At 38.7% G+C, this 28000-nt stretch overlaps 1 protein-coding gene across 2 annotated transcripts in view; it reads left to right on the forward strand.

Moving 5' to 3' along the window:
* The window catches only part of sept8a (septin 8a), a 37070-nt gene extending 9451 nt beyond the window's left edge, over positions 1 to 27619 (forward strand). Inside the window, exons 3-11 of one of the 2 annotated variants that reach the window (XM_040149603.1) lie at positions 2295 to 2409; positions 2674 to 2869; positions 6023 to 6209; positions 11928 to 12089; positions 13625 to 13721; positions 21952 to 22120; positions 22271 to 22403; positions 23108 to 23277; positions 26213 to 26234. In XM_040149603.1, the coding sequence (XP_040005537.1) occupies positions 2295 to 2409; positions 2674 to 2869; positions 6023 to 6209; positions 11928 to 12089; positions 13625 to 13721; positions 21952 to 22120; positions 22271 to 22403; positions 23108 to 23277; positions 26213 to 26216 (1233 nt within the window). In that variant the 3' untranslated portion in view covers positions 26217 to 26234. Of the gene's footprint in view, positions 1 to 2294; positions 2410 to 2673; positions 2870 to 6022; positions 6210 to 11927; positions 12090 to 13624; positions 13722 to 21951; positions 22121 to 22270; positions 22404 to 23107; positions 23278 to 26212; positions 26235 to 26423 lie in introns of those variants that run through there. The other variant, XM_040149602.1, reaches the window with a different exon arrangement.
* Positions 27620 to 28000: the final 381 nt, after the last annotated feature.

Raw genomic sequence — 28000 nt, forward strand, 5'->3', positions numbered from 1 at the left:
TTGTGGTTTGGGAAGTTTAGAGCAATTTCCAAACAATCAAGGTTTACAAGGTCAATATAAAGTAGTATATATTAAGTACTTTTTAAGACTGATTATGACATAAGCTTGCCCCTGACATTAGCCATACTTTTCTAAAGGCCCAGATATGTTTTCAGCAGGCACCATGAGCTTCCAGAAGTAGGCTTATGACATGAAGTGTGTTCCCAGACTTACAGTATAAGAAAGAAACAAATTGCAAAAAAAAAGGTGCCCTTGAGCAACAAGCCTATCCATCAGCTGTGTGCAAACTATGCAACTGCCACATGTGAAACTGGAAACGAAACAGGGTGTTGATGGAAAATGAGCATGGAGGCCTTTATTTATCCTTGACTGGATAAATAAAGGCAAATATAAACTGTCAGCTTCAATTATTTTAAACACTTCTCAGGGATCCAGAGATTCATTGCACCAGTTTCCTTCTAGGCATGATACCAGGGGCCACACCCTCCACTCCAGCAATCTGTCCATATATCTCCACAAGTTTAATTCAACAAGCTGAATACCACAGGGAGGCATTAAAGTTGTTTAACAAGCTCTCAATAACAAACAAAGAATGGCCACTCCCGCTTCCTCTTCCTCATCCCTGTAAACCTGCTACTGAGTAACACAAACATTACATTAATTTGGCAGATGCGTTTGTCAAAAGTGACTAACAATAAGTGTATTCAATCACACAGGAACACAAGGAGCAAGAGCTAGATGTCATCACAAATTGGAAGTGCAACCCTTCCAAATAAAAAGTGAAAAGCGTGTTAAAAAGCTACATCGCAGCACTGAAACCTATGAACTGGAAGTTTACCCCTCATTTTAGCATCTTAATGGATGTTTTCTTTAATGCACACAAGTTTTTGACAGTGGCTGTGCTGCTACCTGACGTGCCATGAAACACATTTCTTCGTTTTGCTGGAGGTTTTACAAACAGTATCACATTTTAAAACATTTAAAGCATATTTACAGCTTGTATAGATTTTTTTTTTTAATTCGAAAATCTGTGTTTATGTAGTGTAATATACCCACAGTGCACTGCAGCTCGGCTCAGTATTGCCTAGCTCAGCTCACGTCAGATTACTTCAGATGTGTTGCCTGACATTAAGCTCTATTTCTCTTTTTTTTCCTCTAATACTTACACACACACACACACACACACACAACCTAATACATACAGTGCTCATCCTAGATTGTGCAGTTCAGTCAGGTTTATAACTCATCTGTTGTGTATGCAGAGTCTGCCTCCATGCCTCAGTTCAGTACGGTCAGGCTGCGTTCAGCTGAGCTGAGCTCTGCTCTGCTCTCAGGCTGCCTGTGTTTGGTGACATCAGCCTTCAAATATGCAGTCCTTCGTGACTGAGCCAGATGAGCTCGTGTGGCCCCATTCATCTCAAGGTGCTGTCTGTTACCCTCCTCTACAGCTCTAACATGCTCTCTCTTCTAACTGGCTGTCCCCTCAGTCAAGGTGGGTTAGATAAGGGAGATCAAAGGTGAAAACGCTAACAATCCCATAGTATCCGTCTGTTTTTGGTTTGCTGTATATCAGTAATCTTTGTGCTTTTAGTTCCAGAGTGCTCTCTCCCAAATGTCAGTTGATTACAGATTGGATTGGAGATGGTGACTGGAGATCATTTTTGGTTTTGTTCACGGGTTTCAGTGGTGCAGTTTGTCACACTCAATTTGATTGTTTTGGAAAACATGATGATAAAGGGGCTAAATTAAGAAAAATGATTTCATGTCTTGTATTCACATTGCTTGTACTACGTGGCTGCGGTGACCCATCAATGCTGAAGTTAAAGAAAGGAATAGCTCTAAAATGTTTATGCGACTGATGTATAAAGAAGTTCATGAACATTTTTTACGACCGGCAACTTTATTATGACTTTATTCCCAACTAAATATATTCTCATTTTCTATAGTCTGTGTTAAATTACTGAATCAGCTGATTTCCTTAATTGTTGCTTGTTGTTGAAAAGTGCATATTTTCTTTGTGTGGAAATGTCTTTAGTTGCTCATGCTTGTGAATGGTTATTCTTTAAGCTCATCCTCACTGCAGGACCTGATTACCTAACTCATAATGTTAATTTATGGGTTTTACATCTGCAGAATGAAGAATTGGTCTTAAATGTTCATTTGCATAGGAATGCAAAGGCCACAGCCTCTGTACCACCCTGCTCTTCCTACCTTTGACTAATGTCTTCTCCTTGTGTGTTTTCCTCACGAGCAACCAGATCATTTTTTCATTTTGTTTTGTTTGTGTCCCTCAGAACGAAGAGAAGCGTAACCTGAGTTTGGGCGGCCATGTTGGATTTGACAGCCTCCCTGACCAACTTGTCAGTAAATCGGTCACACAGGGATTTTGTTTTAACATTCTCTGTGTAGGTGAGTACCAAACTACAGCGTGTGTGCAGTGTGTGTGTGTGAGAGCAACTCACAGAAATGCCATGCCTTAACTACTGAACATTTAACACCTTGTTTTGTTTTCCTCTAAGTATGTTTTTCCTGACATGAGAGAAATGCATAGGCCTCCCACTTGTGTTGCAGTAAAATGCCAAGTCTGAAAGCTGATGAATTACTCCACGGTGACTGAGTAATTTAACTCTCAATCTTTCTGTCTCGTCTCTTTCTGGTACCTGTCATCCACAGGGGAGACTGGTATTGGCAAGTCAACATTAATGAACACACTTTTCAACACCATGTTTGAGAACGAAGAGGCAAGCCATTATCAGAACGGCGTGTATCTGCGGCCGCGAACTTATGACTTGCAAGAAAGCAACGTCCACCTCAAACTGACGATTGTTGATACTGTAGGCTTTGGTGATCAGATCAACAAAGAGGACAGGTGAGTACTGTGAAATGATGATAGATGATGTTAAGAGTGTGACAAGACTAGATGGTTGACACTTCCCTGTAGTCATGGTTTTTGATGATGTGTAGGTCAAAACACAATTTGGATTAAACTGGACTAAGTTTGTTCAAAAGAGGAAGTTTTGTAGATGTATGTGATACAAGTAACCTGTTTCAAGATCAGCTAAATTATAATATTTCAATGAGAAGACAAGTCCCTACTTCAGGTTAATCTTTGAAATAAAACAAAGAAAGGAATTTTGAATGATCAAAAATGAATACATGTAATGTAGATGCTTAAAAAGTAGACTCAAATAAATTTAGCCCACTTTTAAGCCATACTCTTAGAGGTTTCTTGACCTGCTGAACCCCAAAACCACATTTTTCCATAGTTTGAATCAAGCCATAGCAAAATTTAGATGACACTGTGTACAAAATCAAATGATGGTCCCATTTACTGCATCAGGACTGTTTTGATACATTCTGATAAACAACACTCATTATATTGTCCCAAGAGGCAAATTTCATTCATCTGATACTCAGAGCATATGCATGAAACACATGCTTCAGTGTATTTTCCATCTGACTCATGACTGGTGTAACGACAGATTTTCCTGTCAATCCTTATCCAAACCCTACTTTCTAGTTGCATGATGACAACGCCATAGTTTTGCCCAAATTAGGTCCATGTTGCCTAGGGTTACAAATGAGGGAAACAGACACAAACTAATATCAGTCCAGATTTCTGCACATTTTGCTTTTCTCAGTAAGATGGAAATAGGACGAAGTGGGACAGCAATAAAGAGGAAGGAGTTGTTTTTCTTCTTTTTTTTTTTAACATTCATCTGAGAAATGGAGTGTTCTTGTTGTGACCTAGCCAGCAAGCAGCACTCTCACGCCCTTTGATAGCAGCTTTCTCTGTTGGCCATATAAACCGACATGCTGAAGGACAGACTTCTGCAGCAGACTGTAAATGCACACTGAGAGAGCTTCAAAAGGTCAGAGTTGGTACATTCCACAGAAAAGATTGAAGATAGATGAGAAGGGAGAAAACTGATGACTATAAACATGGTTCTAGCTGAGGATGTAGAATAGATGCTTTTTGACTTAGATCTCACTATGAGCTGTAAAACAGAGTGTGGGAAAGTCTGGTTTTGAAAATTTGACAAGATTATCAGTATAGTTGGCTGTTAATTTAGGTAATTTATCAACAGCGTACATGAAACATAATGATAGTTAACAAGAGAACGTGTCTAAGGATTTTACTGAAAAACAATAATTTTGGTTTATTGGTATAACAAGTTACTCGTTTATAGGGTCAAGATCTGCCTGATTCATGCCCATAACCATAAGTTTAACATGATGAACTCTAATTGTTGATGTAATTTCCTTCTCTAGTGTTCACTAGCACTATACCAGAGCACACAAAGAAACAGCTCACAATCAAACGTAGAGGTCTGTCTCATTATACCCTTTGAACTGTGTTTTTGGGCTTGTTTCTTGTAGGTGGCACAGAGTATGTTCTCACTTCTAAAGGCAAAGTTCAGAATACGCACTTGTATTGTAGCAGGCACTTCTTGTAGACACAAGCATGTGGTTCGCACTTCAGTCACTTGGAAACACTGGGGGGGTCCCTGTGTCTGAAGTGGATTCAGGAGGTGATTCAGAAATGGTCGATGCGTAATTGTTATCAAACACATTTGCTTGTGAATCTCGCCAGTGGGACCTGGCGGAAATGTGAAAGCAGAGGTGACAACGGCTGGAAAAAATGAGGCTGAGGTTGTTGTATAGCATCCAAGTATAGCAACATAACACAAGCAATGCATATTTGTGTGGGAATTACAGCAGTGTCTGTTAAAAGCATAATTTGGAGGTTGGGCTGGTGGAACTATGAATAGCGAATAAGTTTATTGAACATCTCAAACACATATTATCTCAACAAAATTATCACAACTGCACAGATATGTGGTCTGAAAATGCAGAGTGGTATAGTGAGAGCTAAAACCGTGACTGTGAGATTTATATCTATGGTGAACAATAAACCACAAGCTATTCACTTGAAAGAGACCAGCATTTCAGGCAGCAATGATGCAGTGTATTAAGTATGTGGCAGACTTCTGATGGTCTTACTCTCATGTTGCAAAATGAACTCAACTATAAATTACTTAAAGTTGCAGGCTTCTTCAAATAAGCTTTGTGTGAATGTGGCCTAAAACATCTTCAAACTGTCTTATGACCCACCGAATCAGGGTAGGGTTGAAAAACATTAAAAACAGCTCGCAAAGACAAACAATGCTGCTGCTGCATAATTTGTCTTTTGTAATAAAGGACATTTAATATTTCTTGACATTTTTAGGATGATAATTGAGAAGTGAGAAAGAAATGCAGAATCAGAAGATACTTCCATTCTAAACTAATTGAATTTGTCTGTCTTTTTTTGATTCTTCATTACTACTAGAAGTATGTTACAGTGCATCCAAATGGAAAAGCTGAAAATATTCTCCATGAAACACCAGCAAGTGACAATGTGTTAATGCCATGTTAGGAATAATGTTTTCAAGTTTTCCAGTTGGGCCCGGTATGTCTCTGAAAGTTTAGGCAAATCCGCTTTGGAAAAATCCACTGAAGCATCTAAAAAGATGTAATTTTCTTTGCTTTCTGGTTCATGTCAAAGGTGTTATCCTGTAGCAATGCAGGTCATATACAGAGTTGTGGATAGCCAAAAAACATTTAGTGTCTGGCTACACATGCAAAGCGCTCACAAGCAAATACTACAAAATTCTGATGTTTTCATACTGCTTATTCTTAATTTTCATTGATTTACTGTTGACTCTATAGGCTCCAGAGTCCATCACAGCACTATGAGGAAGGACAGGATGTTTTGCAGCCACTGTGATTTGTTTCAACCAGACACCCATAAGCTGGACACAAATTTCATGCAGCACTAAGCGGTACAGCTCTAAGCTGATATCGTGGCACAGAATCAGATCACACAGTTACTGAAAACATAACTGTCTCGGTCAATTTCCCTAGTGACAAGTCCATATTTCCTTTTATATTTATTACCATAGCATTAATAACAGGTCAAATAATTTGCTTTTATCCACACACATAAATCCTCACAGTTTCTCTTTGGCTGCCTCCACAGTTACAAGCCCATCGTTGACTACATCGACACTCAGTTCGAAAACTATCTGCAGGAAGAGCTGAAGATCAAACGCTCGCTGTTTAACTACCACGACACCAGGATCCACATCTGTCTTTACTTCATCGCCCCAACAGGACACTCCCTCAAGTCTCTGGACCTCGTCACAATGAAAAAACTGGACAGCAAGGTACACGCAATCAGCACACAGACACACATCCATTTACTGTAGATGCTGTGGTCTTCCCCTTTGGCAAAAAGCACACTCACACATTCCCGGTGCTTTCCCATTGTCTGTGAAAAATATCAGTGTTTCTGAAATCTGATCTCCCTTTTACTGTGACCGGTTTGCATTCCACTGAGTCATGGAGATGCCTGATCTTCTTGCAGGGGTGTGGACTCTGTGTGTCCTAAAAGAATCAAGCTAAAAGAAAAATGTTGTAGTGAATGGGCCAGCTTCCATTTTAGTGTATAGGATTTCAAGAAAATTTCACATGCCATTCTTTGGAATGAACTTATTTGGCTGTTTCTGTGGAAAAAAATTGAGGTTTAAACACTAACGGCCCAGATTTTTTTAGAAGTCATACCCTATATGAATAGATTAACACTTTCCTGTGTTAAGGAAAGAGGCTTGTAACATTTTCTGAAGTTTCATCCATAAAATAGAAATGGATATAAGATAAAATAAATAATTTGGTCTTGAAATACATTCTCATAATGTTCATCTTAATAATGCTGTGTTCCTGTTTGACATTTTTAAAGGTCAACACACAGCTGTATTCCAGTCAATAGTAACACTCAGAGCAACATTGATTTGTGGCTTTTTCATTGCTCTTCTGGGGGTATTACTACACAGATTATTGGTCAGTGGTTCTGTGTTTTGCAATACATTCAATGAGTGGAGCTCACTGGAGACACAATCACTGGCTTGGCCTCAACTAAGCGACTGGTGGAAAAAATCTCATCACAACAACACTTGGAGCGTGTAAAAAGAGGGGGGAGAGAGTGAGAGTTAGTGGGGAAGGACAGAGTCATAAAAAGGAAAGTTAGTGAATTTTAAGGTCTAAGCTGGAGCTATTTTGTAATTGTCAAAATTTTATGGTTTCAATTTTGTGGAAGTCTTCAGTGATTAGTGATCATTGATTGGGATTTCCTTGAATTTTTCTATTGAAGGTTGAGTTTCTGTAGCTTGCTCAGCCATTGTGACTATTGCTATCAGATCCCTTTTTTCGTAATCCAAAGAAATACAGTATATAGGCATTAATATTAAACAAAGGTTTTCTTTGCATATACGGTATTGATATGAATGTTTTCTTTGCACTTTATAACACACTTGAATAAATTCAACATGTTGACATTCAGAGTGGTTTTTGAACCTCAATCATGGTCTCAAAGTTTGGGAAGTGTTGGAATTTCAGGAAGGGAAAAGATCCTCAAAACATTTCAAAGTACATGTTCACAAAGCGCAGAAGAGAGTGAATGAAGACAATTTGGCAGTTAAAATTCAAAAGTGAAGATTTGTGTGTCTTTAGCTCTATTTGCACTTGTTTGACTTAAGGAAATATTTTGGGAGGGTGTGAAATGTTTTACTGATCGGCAAACGTCCACATTTCAACCTGCTTAGCTTTGAAATATACAAGCACTGAAACTGAGAAAGCTGCATGTAGAGGACAAAATTGCATTTATGTCTTTGTACATGTATTTGTATGATTTTATGTGCATGTTCATGTTTACATCCAGTCATAAAACTAAGTTCACTAAACAAGGTTCACTAAACAGGTTTTGTTCATAAGCCAGATTGATTTACGGCTCCCTGACCCTGAGGGTTATGCTTACTGCCTCCTTAGTCTTTAAGTGTATATAATTACTGATATCAGTGCTGTAGGAATGACAAATTGGCAGCTTAAGTCCTATTTACCTCAGTTGATGCAATGATAATAAATCCAGAACAGAGCAGATGGTCAGCTTGTGACCAAAACCTGCTGGCTTACCTCAGCCAACTATCAATACAAGGCTTTGCATCTCTGCCAAATGTCTCCTGATATTCAAAATAATCATCGCTTCCTCAGCAAACTGTTGCTCTTCTGGGATGGTTAATAGTTTTATGAAGAATTAAGAAAAAAAATATTTAGAATTTATTACATAGTGGATCTTAACAAGGATTTGTAGTTCTTGGTGATGTTTAAACTCACTAATTATAATTTTTTTCACTTCAAATAGGCAAATACTTTTGTATTTTAAAGTCTTTTAAATGTTGTTTGATTTGTTTTTAAACGCTTAATACTTTTTGATTTATCCAGATTTAACCTTACTAGTTAAGACACCAAAACTTAACCTGAGGACCATCTGTGTCTGTAAGGCCAAAGCCATTGTCAAGAACAATGACAGCAGTACCTCTACTATACTTAATTGTTCCCATAAGAAAAGCAGAATACTGTTCTGACCTGAGAGGAAACCTACACAAACTTCAGGGAAAGGTCTGAGATCCAAATTCAGGACTTTTCTTCCTGAGCCTCAGTGCTGTCTTTACAAGCAAACAGAGCGATCAAAACCTGCCACCCTGTGTTTGCCAGCTGTCTCCTGATAGCATCCAAACCACCACAGCATACACAGCCAACCCTTTGCTTTGAACCAAGCCACGGTAGCTTACCTCAGCTAAATATATTATATTTTATGACTTTATATGAACCACAGTAAAGCCTGAGCAAAATGTGTTTGCTATCGTATAGCAGCTTACATGCTATACTTTCTCCTATTGAGTAAAAGCAAAGCAGCTTGCCACAGCTAAATCGCCCCATCCTTTTTTCACATCAACCAAACTTTCTCTCTTATGAACCTCCAGTGTGACTATGACGGACATTTTAGTTATTCACAGGCTTTTTTTTTTTTTTTTTTTTTTACTGGCACAGCACCAGAAAGTGTTGAAACTGTAAAATAACTGCAATGTTGGCAGCAGGCACTTTTCTCCACAGTGATATGCAGCATTGTGAGTGCAACAATGGACTCAGTTTTAGCCTGAGTGGGTGGCCATGTTGAACACAAGTCTGTCCTCACTGGCTCTGTCCCAGCAAACTTTCGACAATGTGCAATATGACCACTGTTATGTCTAAAACCGATCCAGTGTGGAGTGACCACAGTGTCGATGTGACATTATTTTGTTTTGGCTTAATGGGGTTTATGTAGTGGTCTCTTTCTAGATAGAATAAATGTATTACAGGCAATATTTGCAGCAGTTACTCACCACATCAGCCTTTGCACATTTTACAGTTTTATTTCTATAATATCTGAGCTGTAGATGGCCACAGGTGGACCGCAGAAAGTAGCTGGTTTGCCCAGCCAGATAGGGCTTCAACAAGTGATTATTTTCAATACTGATTAATCATACTTGTTGTTTTTCAATTGCTTTATTTACTGTTTAGTCCTGTTTGCAATACTTAAAAACACCCTTCCGTGTTGACAGACCCCAAAGTCACATTTTATAATCCAAAACCTAAAACCTAAACCTAAAATTAATGATACAAGTGACAATTAGAGTCCAAACACTTATGTTTTCGTCACAATGAATCAATTTAATTGTCACGAGAGGCATTTTAAGACTTGCTTCATCTTCATGAGAGTAAAATTAAGGTCCACAGTCACATTTTTTCTTCCTGTGCTGAATTCCTGTGAATTCATGTCAAGTGGAACATTTCTGTGTGTGAATATTAGCTTTTATCTGGAGACTAAAGATAAACGAACAGAGCTGTACTGTCTGCAAGATTGTCCTGTCACAGGAAAAGACAGGAAACTGAGCAGGAACAGCTTTTCCCTCAGACTGTAGATTTTGTTCTCAAGGTTAGACAATGGTGTTTTTCTTGTAAACGGGGTACGAGTCACCCGTCCCTACAGAGGATGGTTGATGGCCCAGCAGAGCAAGTGGGGTTTGTGGTGGATGAAGGCAGGAAGAGAGATAAGAGTCTGAAGGAGGTGTCCTTTGTTTTAAATGAAGATTTTTCCTAAAAAGGAGGAAGCCATTACTAGTTGATTATCTAATGTTAGGATGTAGGAGATTCAGTTTGTAAAGGTCATTTGGCAAACAAGGATTGATATTTCCTCCTAACCTTTTGAAATGTCTCATAATTTCTCATCAAGACATACTTTTTTATACTGACTTCTAAGTTACTCTCAGACTTTGGTGATATAGTATTTTCAGATGATTACTTTTGGTTAGATTTCTTTGACTGTTTGCAGAAGATCAGAGGTTTTGACCCGTCTGTTGAAGGGGAGGCCTGCATTCTTCCTACTTATCAACATGGTCAGCAGTTGGAGTTGCTTTGAAACCCCTAGTACTTGATTGCCATAATTTGCTTCAAAATGAATACTACTTCTAGGAGTCATAACTCTGTCAAATCTGAACACAAAGAAATGATACACATATTTTTAGATTCAGCTCAACCTGTATTTTACTATGATGAATTTTCCATAAATACACTCAGAAATAGAAAGAAAGATTCTCCTTTTAACTCCAAAACTTGCCTGAGAATCATCATGCTTTTAAAATTTCTTCAATATTAAAGTAATGCAGTAATAGTTGTCTGTGTGTTCATGGGTACATTGCAGACAGGAACTCCGAATAGCTAGTTCGGCATACTTTTAATCCCAATTTGCAAAAATGTAACAGAATATAGGCAAAAAATGGGGCTCAAGTTGTAGCCCACAGCAAACTGACTCCATGGCAACATTGTACTTTGTGCTTAAATCCCACAAAGCCCCCAGATTATGGGAACTGTAGTTCCAAAAATTTAAAGCATGATTATCCCCTAAATTAAAGTAAGAAAAAGATTGATAATTGTTACAAAATCAATTAATAGGAACTTTTTTTCATGTTGCACATATTTTTTGACATTACAAAGGCTCAGAACACCGACATTCTCCTCTGCCTGTTCACATACAGATATTTTCCTCTAAGATAAAAAAAAAAAACGTGCCAGAAATATCAGGCTACTGTGTGTGATTTTTGGTCTCAGTGATTATCTTACATGTGAACTGCTTTGATGTGGTTATGGCTAACCGTCTAGCATTCCCAGTTGTTCAGAACAAACACAAAGACCTATTTGGGAAAACTCTTTGGCCATCTGGGAAAACCCGGTTGTGGGAAATGAACAAATATCATTGTCCCCTCCCTCCTTGCTGATCATTTCAAGACACTTCATATCGCTTCATTGGCCACATAAGGCAGCATTGAACTGAAGCAATTAATTTGGTTTGGTAAATAAGGGTTACAACATGATATTGGCTGACCTGCTGCAAATTAATGATCCTATAAAGTATGATGAGCCTGTAATTTGGCTCCTAACAAGGTCTGGCTCTTGCCGTTGCTCTCAGGCATACTATGGAACTGATGAGTGAATCTGCAGGAATCCTCCCCATGCTCCCATTAAGTGATTTTGCTTATGCAGCCATACAGAGGAATGCAGACAATGTGTGTTTATCTCTGCACATCTGCTGCGGATTGGAGATGCAGCCTTTTTTTTTTTTTTTTTTTCTTTCTCATAATCACTATTTATTTTCTTTATCTGTTTGGGTTCTGACTGAGCTTATTTAGCGATATACTTAATTTGGTTCAAGTTTTTAATTAGGTCTTCAGCATGTTTAATTGAGCTTTTTTACAGTGTTTGATTATGACCTAGTGACAAGTGGGAGTTAATTTCTTTAATCTGTAATTCAGTGAAAACATTCGGTTGATTCTCTGTGTGTCTTCTTTCATTATATTAAACGTGACAGGTATGTTTTGTCCTGTCATGTAGATGCAGGTCGGACCAGGCTAGACCAAGCTCTTGCATATAAATTCCATGTATACACTTTAACACAAAGCAGCTTTCAATACAGGAAATGCTTATGCACCTTTTTTTTGCCATTTTTTCCCCAGGTTAACATCATTCCCATCATTGCCAAAGCAGACACCATCTCCAAGAGTGAGCTCCATAAATTCAAAATAAAGATTATGAGTGAGCTGGTGAGCAATGGTGTCCAGATATATCAGTTCCCAACAGATGATGAAGCCGTCAGTGAGATCAATGCCTCCATGAACGTAAGTCATTTTGTGATATTCAAGCAAACACACTCAAAAATTCTCATACACTCTATCTCTATATCTTTTAATTAACTTGTTCAGACTTTGTTTTTTATACTTAAGACATGTTGAAAAAAATCCCAGATCTGTTGACAAGTAAAAATAATATTTTTCTTTAGACCTTTGACACTTATCTCAAAATTGTTGGATTAAAGAGTATTTTGTTTTTAAGATATCTATTTGCCTACTGACTTCATCATCATCATCATCATCATCATCATCTCTTTAGTACCACATGTGTTACACATCTGGTAACGGCAGCATATGTTGACATCATTTCATTTGCTTTTAACACGTGCTGAAAAGTAATGTCTCTCTTATCTAGGCACCTTGAAATCCCTCAAACCTGTGACCGGATACACGGAAAAAAAATAAAAATGTTGCCAAATACTAGCTGACCCTGGGCAAGTGCTGGGACATACAGTATATACAAATGCTATACATAGTTTAACACAAAATTGCATGAACTCCAGCTGTATTTAACTGCACCAGTTTCACGATATTTCCATAATAAAACTAATTTATGAATTTGATGGCAGCACGTGATTTCCTCCAAGTGGCTTTATATGTCTATTTATACATTTTCCATTGTCAAAATAAACCAGTAACTTAGAGATACTGAAAAGAAACTGAGAGGAGTAGTAGTATATAATTAAGCATAAGCTATTGACTTTTGCTCAGGCAGCAAGCACAAATACATTTGCTGGAGAATATTTAGCCTTTTTTTCGTTCCGATTTTATAATGGGAATTATATATAATCACTCTGTGCTTAAACACACACCCACACACAAACAAATGCTCAAGCAGTAAATTCTGTCATGGATAAATAAGACTGCATTTGGTTCTCGCTGGCGCAGTCCTTGTACAGTATCCCCATCTATTCATAGTCGGTTACATCAGCGCCCACACTCACCAGCTTGCTGTGACCAGCCAGCTGGTTTCAACTCGCCACCTAATTTTTGAGGTTGCTAGTGGGCTTGTTTCCCCCATGATGCCTCCCTGTCGATCCTAACGAGGCATAGTAGCTCTTAGAGCAATAAGGAAATTTGTCTTTGTGTGTGTTTAATCACTTCAACAAAATAGGCCTCACAGCCCCAGCTGAGCCACGTGTTAAACTTAAAACAGAGCTCTGGTGCAGCTCAAATGTCAACATGGCTACGCCTCGCTCTGGTGTGGCGAGGTTGTGAAAGATAAGAGAGAGGATAGCCAGAGTGAAACGAGTTTTATTTGAAATAGAACACTCCATTTTCATTCATCTGTTTTGTTTGTTTTATTATTGCTGCACAACAGTGTGCTTGTGTCTAGTGAAATTTAACTCGTTAAATTGTTTATGTGCTGTAAAGAATACTGGCATTAAGCAACAAGGGAAAGAATGTCTGAGAAAGTGTAACCCAGAAGACAGAGGGAGCCAGGAATCAGTCCCTGGTTATGTCTCCAGTTACCTGTGTGACCTCTTGAGCTTTGTAACACTCTAACTTCTTTTCTTGTGCAGGCCCATCTGCCATTTGCTGTGGTCGGGAGTGTGGAAGAGGTCAAAGTGGGGAACAAAACAGTGAGGGCCAGACAGTACCCCTGGGGTGTTGTGCAAGGTGAAAACCATTTACAAGCAAGTTAATCAGGAATGTGTGTGGGTGTTTGTGTATCTCAAGCAAACTCAACAGTGAGTACATGAAGGGGTCAGCTGATGTTTAACCCCTTTCTTATAACCGCTGTGGAATGAATGTTTTAAGAAATAAGACAGAGGGAGGCCAAACTCTGATATTGGCACTTGTGTGGTGTGATCGTTGGCACAAGTTTGAAGGTGGAATTATATTGTTGTTATCAGACCACAGTTTCATTAACATTTATCCAAGAAAGAGCTCAAAGAATTATTCAATTAATCGACTGGTCAATGGACAATCTGATAATCAAATAACAGTTGAAGTCATTTTTTTAAACAAATAGCAAAAATCCATTGGTTTCATATTCTCAATATGAATATTTTCTTGTTTTCTTATTTTTCTATGAGAGTAAACTGAATATCTTTGGGTATTGGACTCAAAATGTTTGACAACATCAACATGTCCTCTGGGGAATTTTGATAGGAATTTTTCACTATTCGCTGACATTTTATACATCAAAAGATTAATGAATTAATCATAAAAATAATCAGGAGATTAACCTATAATGAAAATGACTGTTTTTGCAGCCTGATCCGAACTTAAATGGACAACTATGAAAAGTTTGAGATTACACAAAGGGAGACAGTTCCATTGAAAAGGGGTTCATTTTTTTAGGTTCCAGTTAATTATTACTCAGTCAATTCCTGTGAGTCATCGGTAACTGTTTTGCTGTTCTCTGTCCAATTTCAGTCATGACTTCTCTTGCATGTAATGAAGAAACGCCTTTAATAGTAGTTTCCTGTGTCAGTTATCCTTGGGAGATTACATTTTTGATGGCTAAAACCAATTAGCAAATGCAAAATCAAGAGATTTGCAGTTCTAAATAGTTGCAAGTAATGTTGCCCTGTATAGATCTGATGATGTTGGTTAGTTGGTATATACACTAGCTGTTGGTTGGTTGCTAGGTTACAGGTATTAAATAGGTGAATGTCAAAATGTGAGAGGAATGCTGTATCATCGGGTAATGGCACTTGTTCAAATGCCTCTCAACTGTGGTACAGTCTTTATTATGCCATTATATGAGTGTGAATGTTTAGTGATTCTTCAGGGATTTTATTGCACTGTGAACGTGTCTGGAAGTGGTCATGGGTGTATCATTTTTGAGGAAGTACATGGCTCAATCTCTTTCCACTCCCTGCAGTCTTGCTCTGTTCACTCTGTCGGCGTTTGTCCGTTAATGTGGAGGTTTCACCATATTAAGGGCCATCCCAAAGCTGTAAGTGTGGATTCAAAGCGGGTAATAAAAACTAGAACAGCAATAATTAGTTGAAACTAATGATACTGCAACAATTAGTTGATTAATTGATTGAAAGAAAATTTATTTGCAGCTCTTTGGATAATCAATTCATATTTTTTTATCAAAAAATGCCAAGCATTTGCTGGGTTTTCCTTCTTAAATGTGAAGATTTGCTGCTTTTCCTTGTCTTATATGATAGTAAATAAAATATCTTTGTATTGTCGGATAAACAATTTAAAGACATCACCTTGGGCTGTGGGAACTTTTCACTACTATTTGACATTTCATAGACTTAATGATTAATTTAGAATCAGTCGATGATGAAAATAATTGTTAATTTCAGCCATAATGAAAACCCTGGACAGCAACCTGTACTGATAAAGATATACCAAATGCTGCTTAACCTTACACGGATACACACATGAAGGAGAATCGGAAAACCTTTATTATTAACTTCCACCTTTCTGCTTTGCTAATAAAATTTGGTGACGCTTCTATAAGCTTTACATTTTCATTACACTGTCTTTTCATCGTCGCAAACTTGAATCCAATGATTCACTGTTAAGTAAAAACAAAAAATAGTGTAAGATCTATTTTATACCACAGGCTGGTTGTTATGAGGATGTTTTGCACATATGGAGAAATGGCACATAATATAACTCAACAGCTGAAAGAGCAAGCCTTCTATCAGTATCCATGGTGAGAGTAGTTTCCTACTCGCGGCAGAGTAATGAGTACGTCCCATCATTTTCCTGTTTTATTTATACCCTCCCTCTCAATGTGTAGTGCCCTGCACAGCTGTGAGTGTGACTTCATGTGGAGTGACACTGTGAAATGAAGGGCGAGTGGGTAGAGATTGTTTTAGGGAATTGCCTGTGTGTCTGTCTGTCTGTCTGTCTGTCTGTCTGTGCATGTTTGTTCTTTGTTTGGCGTTACAATTCTTTCTTTGCGTGCATGTACCGTATGTTGCTCTGCCTTCGTATGTCTGCGTGCATACGTTGCCCCTGGAGACATCACCTCTTGTGTCCCAAGGCTCATTCCTCTATGTTTGTTGATGAGGGCAAACAGTTTAATTTAATAATGTCAGGCAGAGTTGTGCTGTGAGAATATTACGCCTCAGATGGGAGTTAAACTCTCAGGGAAACCTTCTCTCTCCGATTCCCTTCGTCCATCTCTCTATTCATTCCTTTTCTTTGGTTTGCTGCTCTCGTGTCTTCACTTTTTCTTCCTTTCCTCTCTCCATTATCCACTGACCACTCTCATTCCCCAACCCTCAGAGGACACACTATGGTTATTTATAAAGCCTGCTGTGTGTCTCCTGGGGGACGGATTCCTCTGGATTCCATCAGTCGCTATGAAGCAATAGTCCAGTCCAGCAACAGACAGAAAAGACCTATCTGCAAAATGTTATCTCAACTTTACTATAAGCTAATTTCTTTCGGATTTATTTCAATTAGCAAAAGATGTATTCCTTATTTAATCATTTTTCAACAGCAATTAAGAAGTTGTAGATGTTAGCGGGAAACAGGTCTTGATGCTTATATTGATACTACAAAATGCTGACTGCATGTCAAGAATAAATGAGTATCAAGGAGTTCATAAAGGCAAAATATTTGAGCCTTAAGTTAACGAAGAGTAGTCACCCTACCCAAAACATGACTGGAACCAGCTGTTACCCATTAATCGAATAGCATCTGTGTCATTAGAATGACATTAGACAACAACTAAATCTACATTTGTCTTTTTTTCTGAAGAAAATATTTGTTTACCCTATTAAACTTTGGAGAAAAACCAGACTAAATTTAAAATTTTGATTAGGTAGAAAAAGAAAATACTGTTTGGGCGTGTTAATTAATAAAAAGTTTAGTTTGCGAACTCAGAAGATGGCTGATTTTCCATCAGTGAGGCTCTGGGATGATGCTGTTGTGTTTCCATGCGCGTCTTAAGATATAAGAGTGATTTCTGGAGGAGAAACTGACGTTGTGGGTTTAAACAATTAATGAAGAAAAAAATGCTTTTTTGTTCTTTGGTTTTGTTACTGTCTGCATCTAATAATCTTATCGTGCTTGTCCACCTCCGCTTAACAACAACGATCAGGGCTAATGGGATGTAATACAAGAAAACTGCTTTGCTTATAGTCAGGCACACTTCAAACACAAACTACAAACTGATGGCCCACCATTCATACAACACACTTTGTCATAGTATCTGAGGACAGTAGCAGAAGAGGACAGAAGTCCCTGTGTTTTGTGACGCTCAGCCGACTAAAAGGATGGTCTGTGTCAGTGGAAACAGTTTGTAGATGCCAGATGTCATATAGATGGGTTATGGTAACCTTGAAGAGCCATGGGAAATTTCCATCGACTTGAAGGAAGACAGAGGAACAACTGTCTCCTGACAAAAAGAGTAATTTGTGTGTGTGTGTGTGTGTGTGTGTGTGTGTGTGTGTGTGTGTGTGTGTGTGTGTGTGTGTGTGTGTGTGTGTGTGTGTGTGTGTGTGTGTGTGTGTGTGTGTGTGTGTGTGTGTTCCCTCAGGATCTCGATGCTCTGTTATCTCTGAACTCCAGACATCTGTGACATATACTGTAACAGACCCCTGTATTTCTTCTCTGCAAGCTACTGTATGTTTGTTGTTTTGTGTACACATGTTGTAGTGGGTGTTTGTATGTGAACATGGACATTATTCATCACTTAATTTGCATTTGATTCTCAGGCTGCTTTCGGGAGGTTAGATTAGGGCTAAGCAACATGTTTTTAAAAAAAAAGCAATGTTCTTCTAAAATTAGTCAAGTTTACAGCCAAATGTAGCACAAATTTTAACTGTATTTACCTAAAGCTAGTATAAACAGGTTGTGGCACAAATTCTCCAGTTAGGTGTTATTTCACTATAGTGAAAGAAGAGGTCACAACAAGATGATATAATTAATAGTGCTAGTCAAACCTTAAATTATGGAAAAACCATGTGGAAAATGTGATGGAAATATGCCTTTTTTTTAATGCATTAATTTGAGGAAGGTTTCAGTTTCCTTATCACTCCACACAGATCTGATATGTTCATGCTCTTCAGCGAACATTGAAGTCACATGCTTTATTCACTGAGTCTCTTTCGCAGTTGGCTTGTATCCATACACCAACCCTTCCTACTCAGACAGGCATAAAAACCATTTGCCATATTTAAAAGGTTTTTTTTTTCCCCCCAAATTTACAGTGTTACCACTCAGGTCTTTCTATGCGCAAAGATGGTGGATTGTATTGTGTTCTTCTCTTAACCAAAACTACTTACATCTGTAAATCAAAAACTGACAGTAGTTTTGTTGGTTTTTATTACAATTATTTTGAAATTTAGACAGCAGAAATTTAGAAACAATAACATATTATGATCATGTCATCACAACATGATTCCACTGAAAGTCAATCAATGTCAGTAATAATTTTCTCCGAGCCCAGAGTTAGAGTTAGGTTATTGGTCAACTTGCTTGTGAAGCGATCAGCTTCCAAAAAAATCCATTTCATCCATGTGTCCTTAGAATCCAAAATCATCCTCGGTAGCTTTAGGATATGTCCTCAGTAGTTTTATGCTTGAGTGGAAGTCAGGAGTGATATTAAACAACGGCCCTGATCTTTTCACTCTGGCATGTTCACCAAAACACATCTGGAGATTCACAACCACCCATACAACCACACAATTCCAGGGCAGTACTTGGTAATTCTTGAATAAAGACAGGATGAGTGAAGTCCTTTTGAAAAGAGAGAATTCATTCTCTGAAGGTCTGTATGTGTGAAAACAGACTGATGATAGAAATAATAAATATCTTAATTGAAAAAGAAGTGTGTGATTCAAGACATTGAGTTTCTCTCGGACACAGAGATTTGAATGTAAAAGCTTTCCCTATCCTGTAGTATTCAGTTTTTAGATCATATTTTCTGTAAATTTTGCTGATATCTTACACAGAACTACCAGATATAGTAACATTATTTACCATGTAGCAATTTAGATACAGATATTCGTGTACCGTTTAAAACAAAGCATTACCAAAACCACAGGGGATGATTGTCGGCCTCGGCCACATGGATTCTTTCAATGTCCCGTGAGTCAACACGGTGTTTCCATGTAATTTCACTATGGTTATTTGTCTATTTTCATTAATTTTTGATAACTGTAGATTTATTTGCAACCATGTCTCCGTTTGCCTCTATTTGTGTGTTTCTGTTCTCATGCTTGTGTCTGTGCATGTGCGTGTGTGTGCGTGCAATATCTTGAGGGCTCAGTGCTGCAGTCAGTCAGAGGATTGGCCCTCATTCAGCCCACAGCAGGGGGGCCAGTACAGAGAGACTATTAGATGCCAAATGAACAGGCAATTTCAGTAGCCTGGGTACTGCCCCAGATAACAGCTCATTGCTGTGTTTAACTCATAGTTTCCCACTAATGATGTTTAGCTAACCAGCAAATTTGAGTAAAAATAAGAGTGAGTGATTCATAAAGGTGCATCACCACTATTGTTTCACATCTTTGTCAGATTTATTTTGGGCCCAAAAGCGTTGAAGTAGAAGAGGGTGAATTGGTGGTTTTTCATTTGGTTTTTTTTGTCTGAGTTTAATGAGGGAAAGTCTTTGGGTTGTTTAGGCACTTTGACTGTGTTATGTTGCATTTTTTTAATGCTGCATCATGGCTTGCTATCATGCACTGCAGGCTGCTTTCCCAGAATTTTCCATCAGGAGAAGCTAAATGCCACACTAACAGGGCATTTTCAGCATCATTATCGCTGTCTTTACATCCTCAGAGCTCACAGCTTTGGGTGGTATTTAAACACTACATCCCATCCTCCACCACTTATACCCAAGGGTTGATTTCATATGTTTCAGCCCCTGAAAGGCCACGTGCCTTCACTTTTCACATCCCCCCCCGTCCACCACACGCATCATATCTGAGACAACAGAAAAAGTCATTATAGCATTTTCTGAGGTTTGCTAATAGGTTGATCACATTTACTTCCTGAAAGGGGAAAGTTATTTTTCCTTTGATATCAGATGTCCATTTTAACAGGCCACTCTTCTTGTATTTCCAAGATAACTTGGCGGATGTATCAAGTAACACACTTGCTCACGGCCGCTCCAGGTTTTTAGTACTTTGCAGGAATGTGGCCCTCATTTAAAAATTGGTGGTTTTGAGCATATCAAATAATTAGTAGGTTTCCACACAGACTCTGAAGATATTATCAAGTCTGTAAATGGGGGAAAAAATAATGTCAAGAGGGGTAAACTTTATTTTCAAGGGAGAAGTGATTTTACTTGAAGTTAAAAGTGCAGAGTTGGAGAGTCAGAAGGGGTTCTGGCTATCTGCAGGTCCTGAAGACTCTGAAAAGGCATTGAATTAAGTTTCCTCAAAAAGCCCTTAAAAGGTATTAAAAAGTCTTACATTTAATTTACAAAACTTTAAAATATTTTCTTTTGCATGCCATAGACAGTAATGGTAGTTACAGAGTGTTTTTGTATCTATTGTTGGCTGTCGGGAGACGTTACTCGCTTATAAACTGAAAGTGGGATTAGTGCGACAGCGGATTGTGTTTGGAGAAAGCTTTCAATACTTTTTTGTCCGGTTTCATGTCAGCACCATAAGACCTGTAGCAAGCACAGTCACTTGCAAGTTACAGTAGTTACGTAGTAGCTTCATCCTTTTATAATGGGCAAATGTCAATTTTCGAAAAAAAACTTGAAGTTGAACCATTTAGTGATTTTTCACTGGTTAAACCATCCATCCATTTTCTATCCCTTATCTTAGTCTAGGTTGTGTTCATTTAATCAATTGTATAATTAGGAATTATTGTTATATACTTCTGAGAAGCACAGAAAAATGTGATATTACAATAAATAATTCTAGATGTCATTGTCCTTACTGTTTTTTTCATCATGCTTTAACACTTTGGCTTGTATGATTGTGAAATGGGTACTAAATTGCATTGTATTGAAAAGGTCTTAAAATTACTTAAATTTATCTTGCAGAAACCTTGTGTCTGACTATTTACAGTATATGTATTGCCATTTTTATAATTATTCATTTTATTATTCTTACTCTCCTCTTTATTCAGACTACATTTTCAAAGATTAGAGATTGAATCACAGTACAGATGGGTTCGGTCCACATTCAGGCACCCCTACACACTTGATCTTCCCACACTGACCTCCATTCTGGCCTGTAACAGAACAAAGAATTTACTTTTTAACAACTTTTTAATCTCCAGAACAGTCTATACTGTTGCAATGGAGTTAAATGAGGTGAACTATGAGTAAAAGCACTTCACCAAAGTGGAAATGACGCCCAGCGCACATTCCCCTCTTCTGCTGTCAGTCTATCAGGCAGGAAATACTTCCTGCCCTTTCCCCACCATGAATTCATTTAACTGTGAGACTTACTCGGACATGAAACTAAAGTGAAGTTGTTAGAATCGCTCCAGAAGAAAAAATGAACTTGGAAAATGTAGAAAATCTCAAATTTATCAGCTCCTGTTTGTTGGGAAAATATGATAATTTGGTTTAATATAATGAATGGCAAATGTGGTTTATCCAGTGTATTTTGTGTGGACTACTTCACATCTCCCTCTGTCTCAAAAGAATTCCTGCTTTAGAGAGAGAGATGGAGAGGAAGGGAAAGTAACAGGGTGGCAGATGGGGTGATGAAATAAATTAAAAGCAGTGACAAAGACAGCCAGGCACAGAATGAAATGTGAGAAGCAAAGACTCAGAACTTTAAACAAGACACGACTGCACATTTGTGGCTCTGATGCTGACTCAGTGACACAATCCAAAACCACTTTTTCAAAACCAAAGCAGAATTTGTCAGAGGCCTATCATGTATCAGAAAAAACTAAGATGATCACCTGAATTGCAACTGCTGTCCTAATTATGGTGCGTTTTTTCCTCTAGTTGAGAATGAGAGCCACTGCGACTTTGTAAAACTCAGAGAGATGCTGATCAGGGTCAACATGGAAGATCTGAGGGAGCAGACCCATGCCCGCCACTACGAGCTGTACCGACGCTGCAAGCTGGAGGAGATGGGCTTCAAAGATACAGACCCTGACAGCCAGCCATTCAGGTAGAAAGGGAGAGAGTGGACACACAGTTAATACATACACTGTGGAGATTGAAAACACACACACACACACACTCATACACACTCATAGCTAATCTATTCTTGTCTACCATATTTTCGCTCTTTCCTCTGTCCTGTCTTTTCTCTCTCCAGTCTTCAAGAGACATATGAGGCCAAAAGGAAAGAGTTCTTGGGGGACCTGCAGCGTAAGGAGGAAGAAATGCGACAAATGTTTGTCAACAAAGTAAAAGAGACGGAAGCTGAACTGAAAGAAAAGGAGCGAGAGGTCAGTCTGGGCAAGTGAAGCTATGGCTAACGGCACAGTATATTTGATTTAAAATCAGATATATTGTGATATTATGTGGTATAATTATTGGTTCTGTTCAGGATACACAAAAACGTAACAAATCCTCTGGAGCACTACAATTTTGCAGCATTGTAGTCAATGGAAGAGGAAGAGAGTGAATGTTTGATTATAATACTGCTCAGACATTTCATTAAAAATATAGGAGCAAGATCCTCACAAGCAGCAGCTGTCAGTTTAAAAGATGCAACACATTGCCACGTCCAGTGGAGTGAGGAAGTTTAAAGACAGAATAACGGAGTCGGAGAATAACAAGATACAATAGCACCACAAATGGCAGCCGCCAAAATGATCCTAAAGTTAAATGAAGCCGCAAGATGCCCCATATTCTTCACCAGCTGAGCAAGTAGCGAACAGTGAAATTAGAAATAGCTGAGGTTGATGCGAGCGGAGCCGCAGGCCTTCAAATCAAAACAATGATCCAAAGCAGTCTAAAAGGCTGTAGAGGTGAAGAAAACCGCAGAGTTGGGTGAAAATCCTCTTCGGGTTTGTCACTATGAGGAAAACACTTTTACATGACACATTGATCCATTGTTAATAAAAGGAAATATTGATCAGTGCTTCTCATCTCTTCTCATATCTTCTGTCCTCCACCTGTTGTCCTCATCCTGTCTCCTCACTCTCAGCTGCATGACAAGTTCGAGCAGCTGAAACGGATGCATCAGGAGGAGAAGAGGAAGGTGGAGGAGAAGCGGAGAGACCTGGAGGAGGAGATGAACGCCTTCAACAGGAAGAAGGTGGCAGCCGAGACGCTCTCCTTATCTCAGCCCCTCAAGAAAGACAAGGACAAGAAAAAGTAAGCCGAACTCTCCTTTCTCTCACTCACTCACCTCATTCTTCTTTGCATTACTGGAAGCAGCTTTTCCCAACCCTTCTGATTTCTTTAACTAATCCTGTTGTCTCTCTATTTTGTGCCTTAAATCCTTAAATGATTTCCTTTTTGTGTTCAAGCATCTCTTGCTTTCCTCATCCCTTCAATTTTTGCTTTTTGGTCCGTTACAAGTCTTTAAGCTGGAGGTTTTCATTCTTCTGTGGCAAAGTGTCACATCAATGAGCCTTAAATTAAATGTGCTGTGCTGCTGTCGACCTATCTCCAACACACAAGCATTTCAGCTATTATCAAGGCCTGGCATGTGTTGAGGAAACTTCCTCCCCTTTTTGTGCTGCCCAAGCTTAACATTTCCTGTCCTTTCACTCTTTCCCTTTTCCTCGCTCTGATTGTTCAGGATATTCAGGGAGGAGGCAGTAAACTCACTCTCTGAGACAATAGCAAGTTCATTTTCAATAGGGGTATGCTGATGGTGCATCCTTTGTATTTATGATGGCACAGGTATATTTCATCCCTTTAGCTCATTTACTGTACATTATGTGTATTTCGCTGCATTGCAAACCATTTTCCAAGGCAAAAGTTCAGCCACTGGTTTCTGTTCATTTCAGTGCAGTATGACAGTCGACTTGCAGAGGCATCTAGCAGAGGCATTATTCATTAACCTATTGTAGTGAACATCATGTCACATTTACTTCCCTGTCAAAGTTCTGTTTTTATTGCGTGGAGCTGCCGTTGACAGCAGGGATTGTTTTATAAATTCCTTCCTTGAAGGTGCGTTCAGGAACCTTCAACTTCTTGTGGTTTATGTGGCCAAAAAGTATGTGGTCTGGGGCTGTTTTTATGCTCCGTAGCTCCAGGTAAGGGAAATCTTAATGCTACAGCAAACAATGATATTCTAGACAATAGTGTACTTCAGTTTAGAGCAGCAGTTTTTGTTTGGCTCCTTCTTGCTTCCTTATGGGAATGCCTCTGTACACCAAGTGAGCGCCATAAAGACATTTTTTTTCAAGTTTTGTTTGGAATAACTGGACTGTCCTGCACAGAGGCCCGCTACTCAACCCCATCCAACACCTTTGGGATGAATTGAAACACTGACTGTGAGCCAGGCCCCAGTGTTAGACCTCAGTTATGCTCTAGGGGCTGACTGGGAGCAAATCCCTGCTGCCAGGTTCCAAAATCTTTTGCAAAACCTTCCCAGTAGAGCGGAGGCTACAACAGCTCATGGTTTGGGAATGAGATTTTCAGTAATCACACATGGGTGTAATGTTCAGGTGTCCACTTACTTTTTCTTATTTAGTGTAGCTCATGAATGCAGTGCTTTTCAGCAGCCATATCCGAAATCTTGGATGTTGTACGTCCCTTGAATTCACCACCAAGGAAGAGTTTTCAGAAAATCTCCTACTCAAACACAGAGGAAAAAGGAGACTAAATATATAATCTTGATGGATTACACATTCATAGCAGGTTTTAAGTCTCTGCAAGTTCATTTTCAATAGGGGTATGCTGATGGTCCTTTGTATTTATGATGGCACAGGTATATTTCTAATCCCTTTAGCTCATTTACTGTACATCATTCTGTATTTCGCTGCATTGCAAACCATTTTCCAAGGCAAAAGTTCAGCCACTGGTTTCTGTTCATTTCAGTGCAATATGACAGTCGACTTGCAGAGACATCTAGCAGAGGCATTATTCATTAACCTATTAGTAGTGAACATCATGTCACATTTACTCTGTCAAAGTTCTGTTTTATTATGGAGCTGCTGCTGACAGCAGGATTGTATTATAAATTCTTCCTGAAGGTGCGTTCAGGAACCTTCAACTTCTTGTGGTTTATGTGGCCAAAATTATGTGGTCTGGGGCTGTTTTATGCTCCATAGCTCCAGGTAAGGGAAATCTTAATGCTACAGCAAACAATGATATTCTAGACAATAGTGTACTTCAGTTTAGAGCAGCAGTTTTGTTTGGCTCCTTCTTGCTTCCTTATGGGAATGCCTCTGTACACCAAGTGAGCGCCATAAAGACATTTTTTTTTTTTTTTCAAGTTTTGTTTTGGAATAACTGACTGTCCTGCACAGAGGTCCGCCATCAACCCCATCCAACACCTTTGGGATGAATTGAAACACTGACTGTGAGCCAGGCCCCAGTGTTAGACCTCAGTTATGCGCTAGGGGCTGACTGGGAGCAAATCCCTGCTGCCAGGTTCCAAAATCTTTTGCAAAACCTTCCCAGTAGAGCGGAGGCTACAACAGCTCATGGTTTGGGAATGAGATTTTCAGTAATCACACATGGGTGTAATGTTCAGGTGTCCACTTACTTTTTCTTATTTAGTGTAGCTCATGAATGCAGTGCTTTTCAGCAGCCATATCCGAAATCTTGGATGTTGTACGTCCCTTGAATTCACCACCATGAAGAGTTTTCAGAAAATCTCCTACTCAAACACAGAGGAAAAAGGAGACTAAATATATAATCTTGATGGATTACACATTCATAGCAGGTTTTAAGTCTCTGCAAGTTCATTTTCATGCTGCACTGAGAAGAACTTAAATTAATAGCTGCTTAGAAGATTGGAAATTATTTGCCAAGCTTTTAGACATTGGTCTGCAGTGAAGCGATCTGTACAGTTCACGTAGTCTTTACTGTTGTGTACCCAGATATTCTCTCTGAGGCGGAGAATTTATGAGGTACACGTGGCTCCATCTTGTGGCCGCTCAAACACTTTTCTATCCATGTCACTGTAGGAGACTGATCTTCCATTTTGTGGTTTTGTGAAGATTTATTGACTTAATTTTTCACCCCGTGTGACATTCCTCACATTCTTCGTTTGCTATTCGGTGTTTTATGCCATCCAATGTTTTGTTACACCCAAGGAAACATGCTGATAGTAAAACATTGTTTATTACAGATGAAATGTGGCATTTCAGAGATTCAGGATCAATGCTTCAAAAGAAAACTGTAGTTGTGACGGCTCACACTATTGTTTCTGTTCACTAACGTAAGCAGTGGCATCTATTTGAACCTCTTTAGTTGCCTGTAGAATTTAGAATTTATTATTTTATTAAGTAGTTGTTTATTCATTCAATTTATTTTGTTTATTGTTTGTTATTGTTTTTCAGTTAATTTATGGGCGCTGTATACCCTCCCACACACGACCATGGATTTGTCCTCCATCACCATTGCAGCGACAACATCTGTTTATTTTTGTTTGTTTGTTTGTTTGTTTTTTTGTTTTTGACATTCCATCTTGACATTTTTCACATGGACCAAAGACACTGAGGATGATGATGATCACAATGAAGCCACAGGGGAGCAAAGAGTGAAAGATGGTGAGAGATAATAAGGAAAAATGTTCACTGCGCCAACAGTGGCCATCTCATTTATTCAGGATCTTTCATTCTTTGTTTGTTTTGGACACTTTTTATATATATGCATTTCGTTTTTCTGTGTTGTGATTTCAAGATTTTATTTTTTGTGTTTTACCATCAACTACCCACACAGAATCAAGAAGTTATAACCCTTCAACATTTTGACTTTTTGGTACTGCAGTGTAACACACCAGAGTAAAATATTTGAAACTATTCAGTATATATTTAAAAAAAACATTAGGATGGGCTTGATTTTATAGGACTGACGTTTAGATTGCAGATATCAGCGAAATCAAGTCTTTCCTAAAGTTTTTTTTTTAAATATTTTGAACTGTTTGAAGTATTGTCCAGGTGTGGTGTGTCTGTTAACCTTTTTGTATGAAACTTTAGATTAAATACATTTCACAGTAGAATAAATCCCTATATATCGAATGAGCCCAAATAATACGTATAAATAGCAATATGTCAAGCAATAAAACTGAGTACCTGTATACTGTATATATTACTGCATATACATAGGTACTGACAACCTAAAACTTAGTCTTAAATCATAATAAGAACGTATGCAATATTCTGGTGCTGTTTTATATTAACTCAATAAATGTATGTGAATATTTTCTTGAGCTTACCCAGCCTAATATGCAAAATGTACTAATTTTTGAATACGGTGTGTGAGATGCACATATGACGGTGTACATTGTCCATAAGTGATGTAACTTTATTGTAGACAGTGAGTGATCGCCTTGATTTGAATATTGTGACAGTGGACACACTCAAACATGAAGCCAGTATGTATACACACACACACACACACACACACAAACACACAGGATGCAGGAAAACATACTTGCCTCAGCTCGCTGTAGAAGAGTTTACACTCACGGATGGAGACGAGAGCAGCTGTATTTACTGTCTGTCGTTGGAAATAAATGCAACCCTCCCCCTCACCGTCCCAGCTTTGATGTGTCTCTCACCATGAATTGTTTGATGATATTTAACTGGGAGGGAGATGAAAGTAAAACACAGGCAGGTGATGATACTTATTCTCTTACACCCACGCACACACACACACACACACGAAGACGAAATGCAGAGGCTGTCTGCTTGAGACACAGTGAATCCTGTTTAGCAATCGCTAGCTGTAGAGCTGAGTGATGTTTGCTTAGTCTGCACATAATCCTCCCTGCTTTCGCCACTGCTCTGCTGCTGACCTCAGCTGGGTGTGTGTGTGTGTGTGTGTGTGTGTACGTGTACGTGTAAGACGGCACATTTACAGTGTGTGTTTTCCCAAAGGTGGCGAGAAAGGAAATTTGTGTGTGTGTGTGTGT

This window comes from Xiphias gladius, chromosome 17, assembly GCF_016859285.1.
Source record: "Xiphias gladius isolate SHS-SW01 ecotype Sanya breed wild chromosome 17, ASM1685928v1, whole genome shotgun sequence".
Classification (NCBI taxonomy): Eukaryota; Metazoa; Chordata; class Actinopteri; order Istiophoriformes; family Xiphiidae; genus Xiphias; species Xiphias gladius.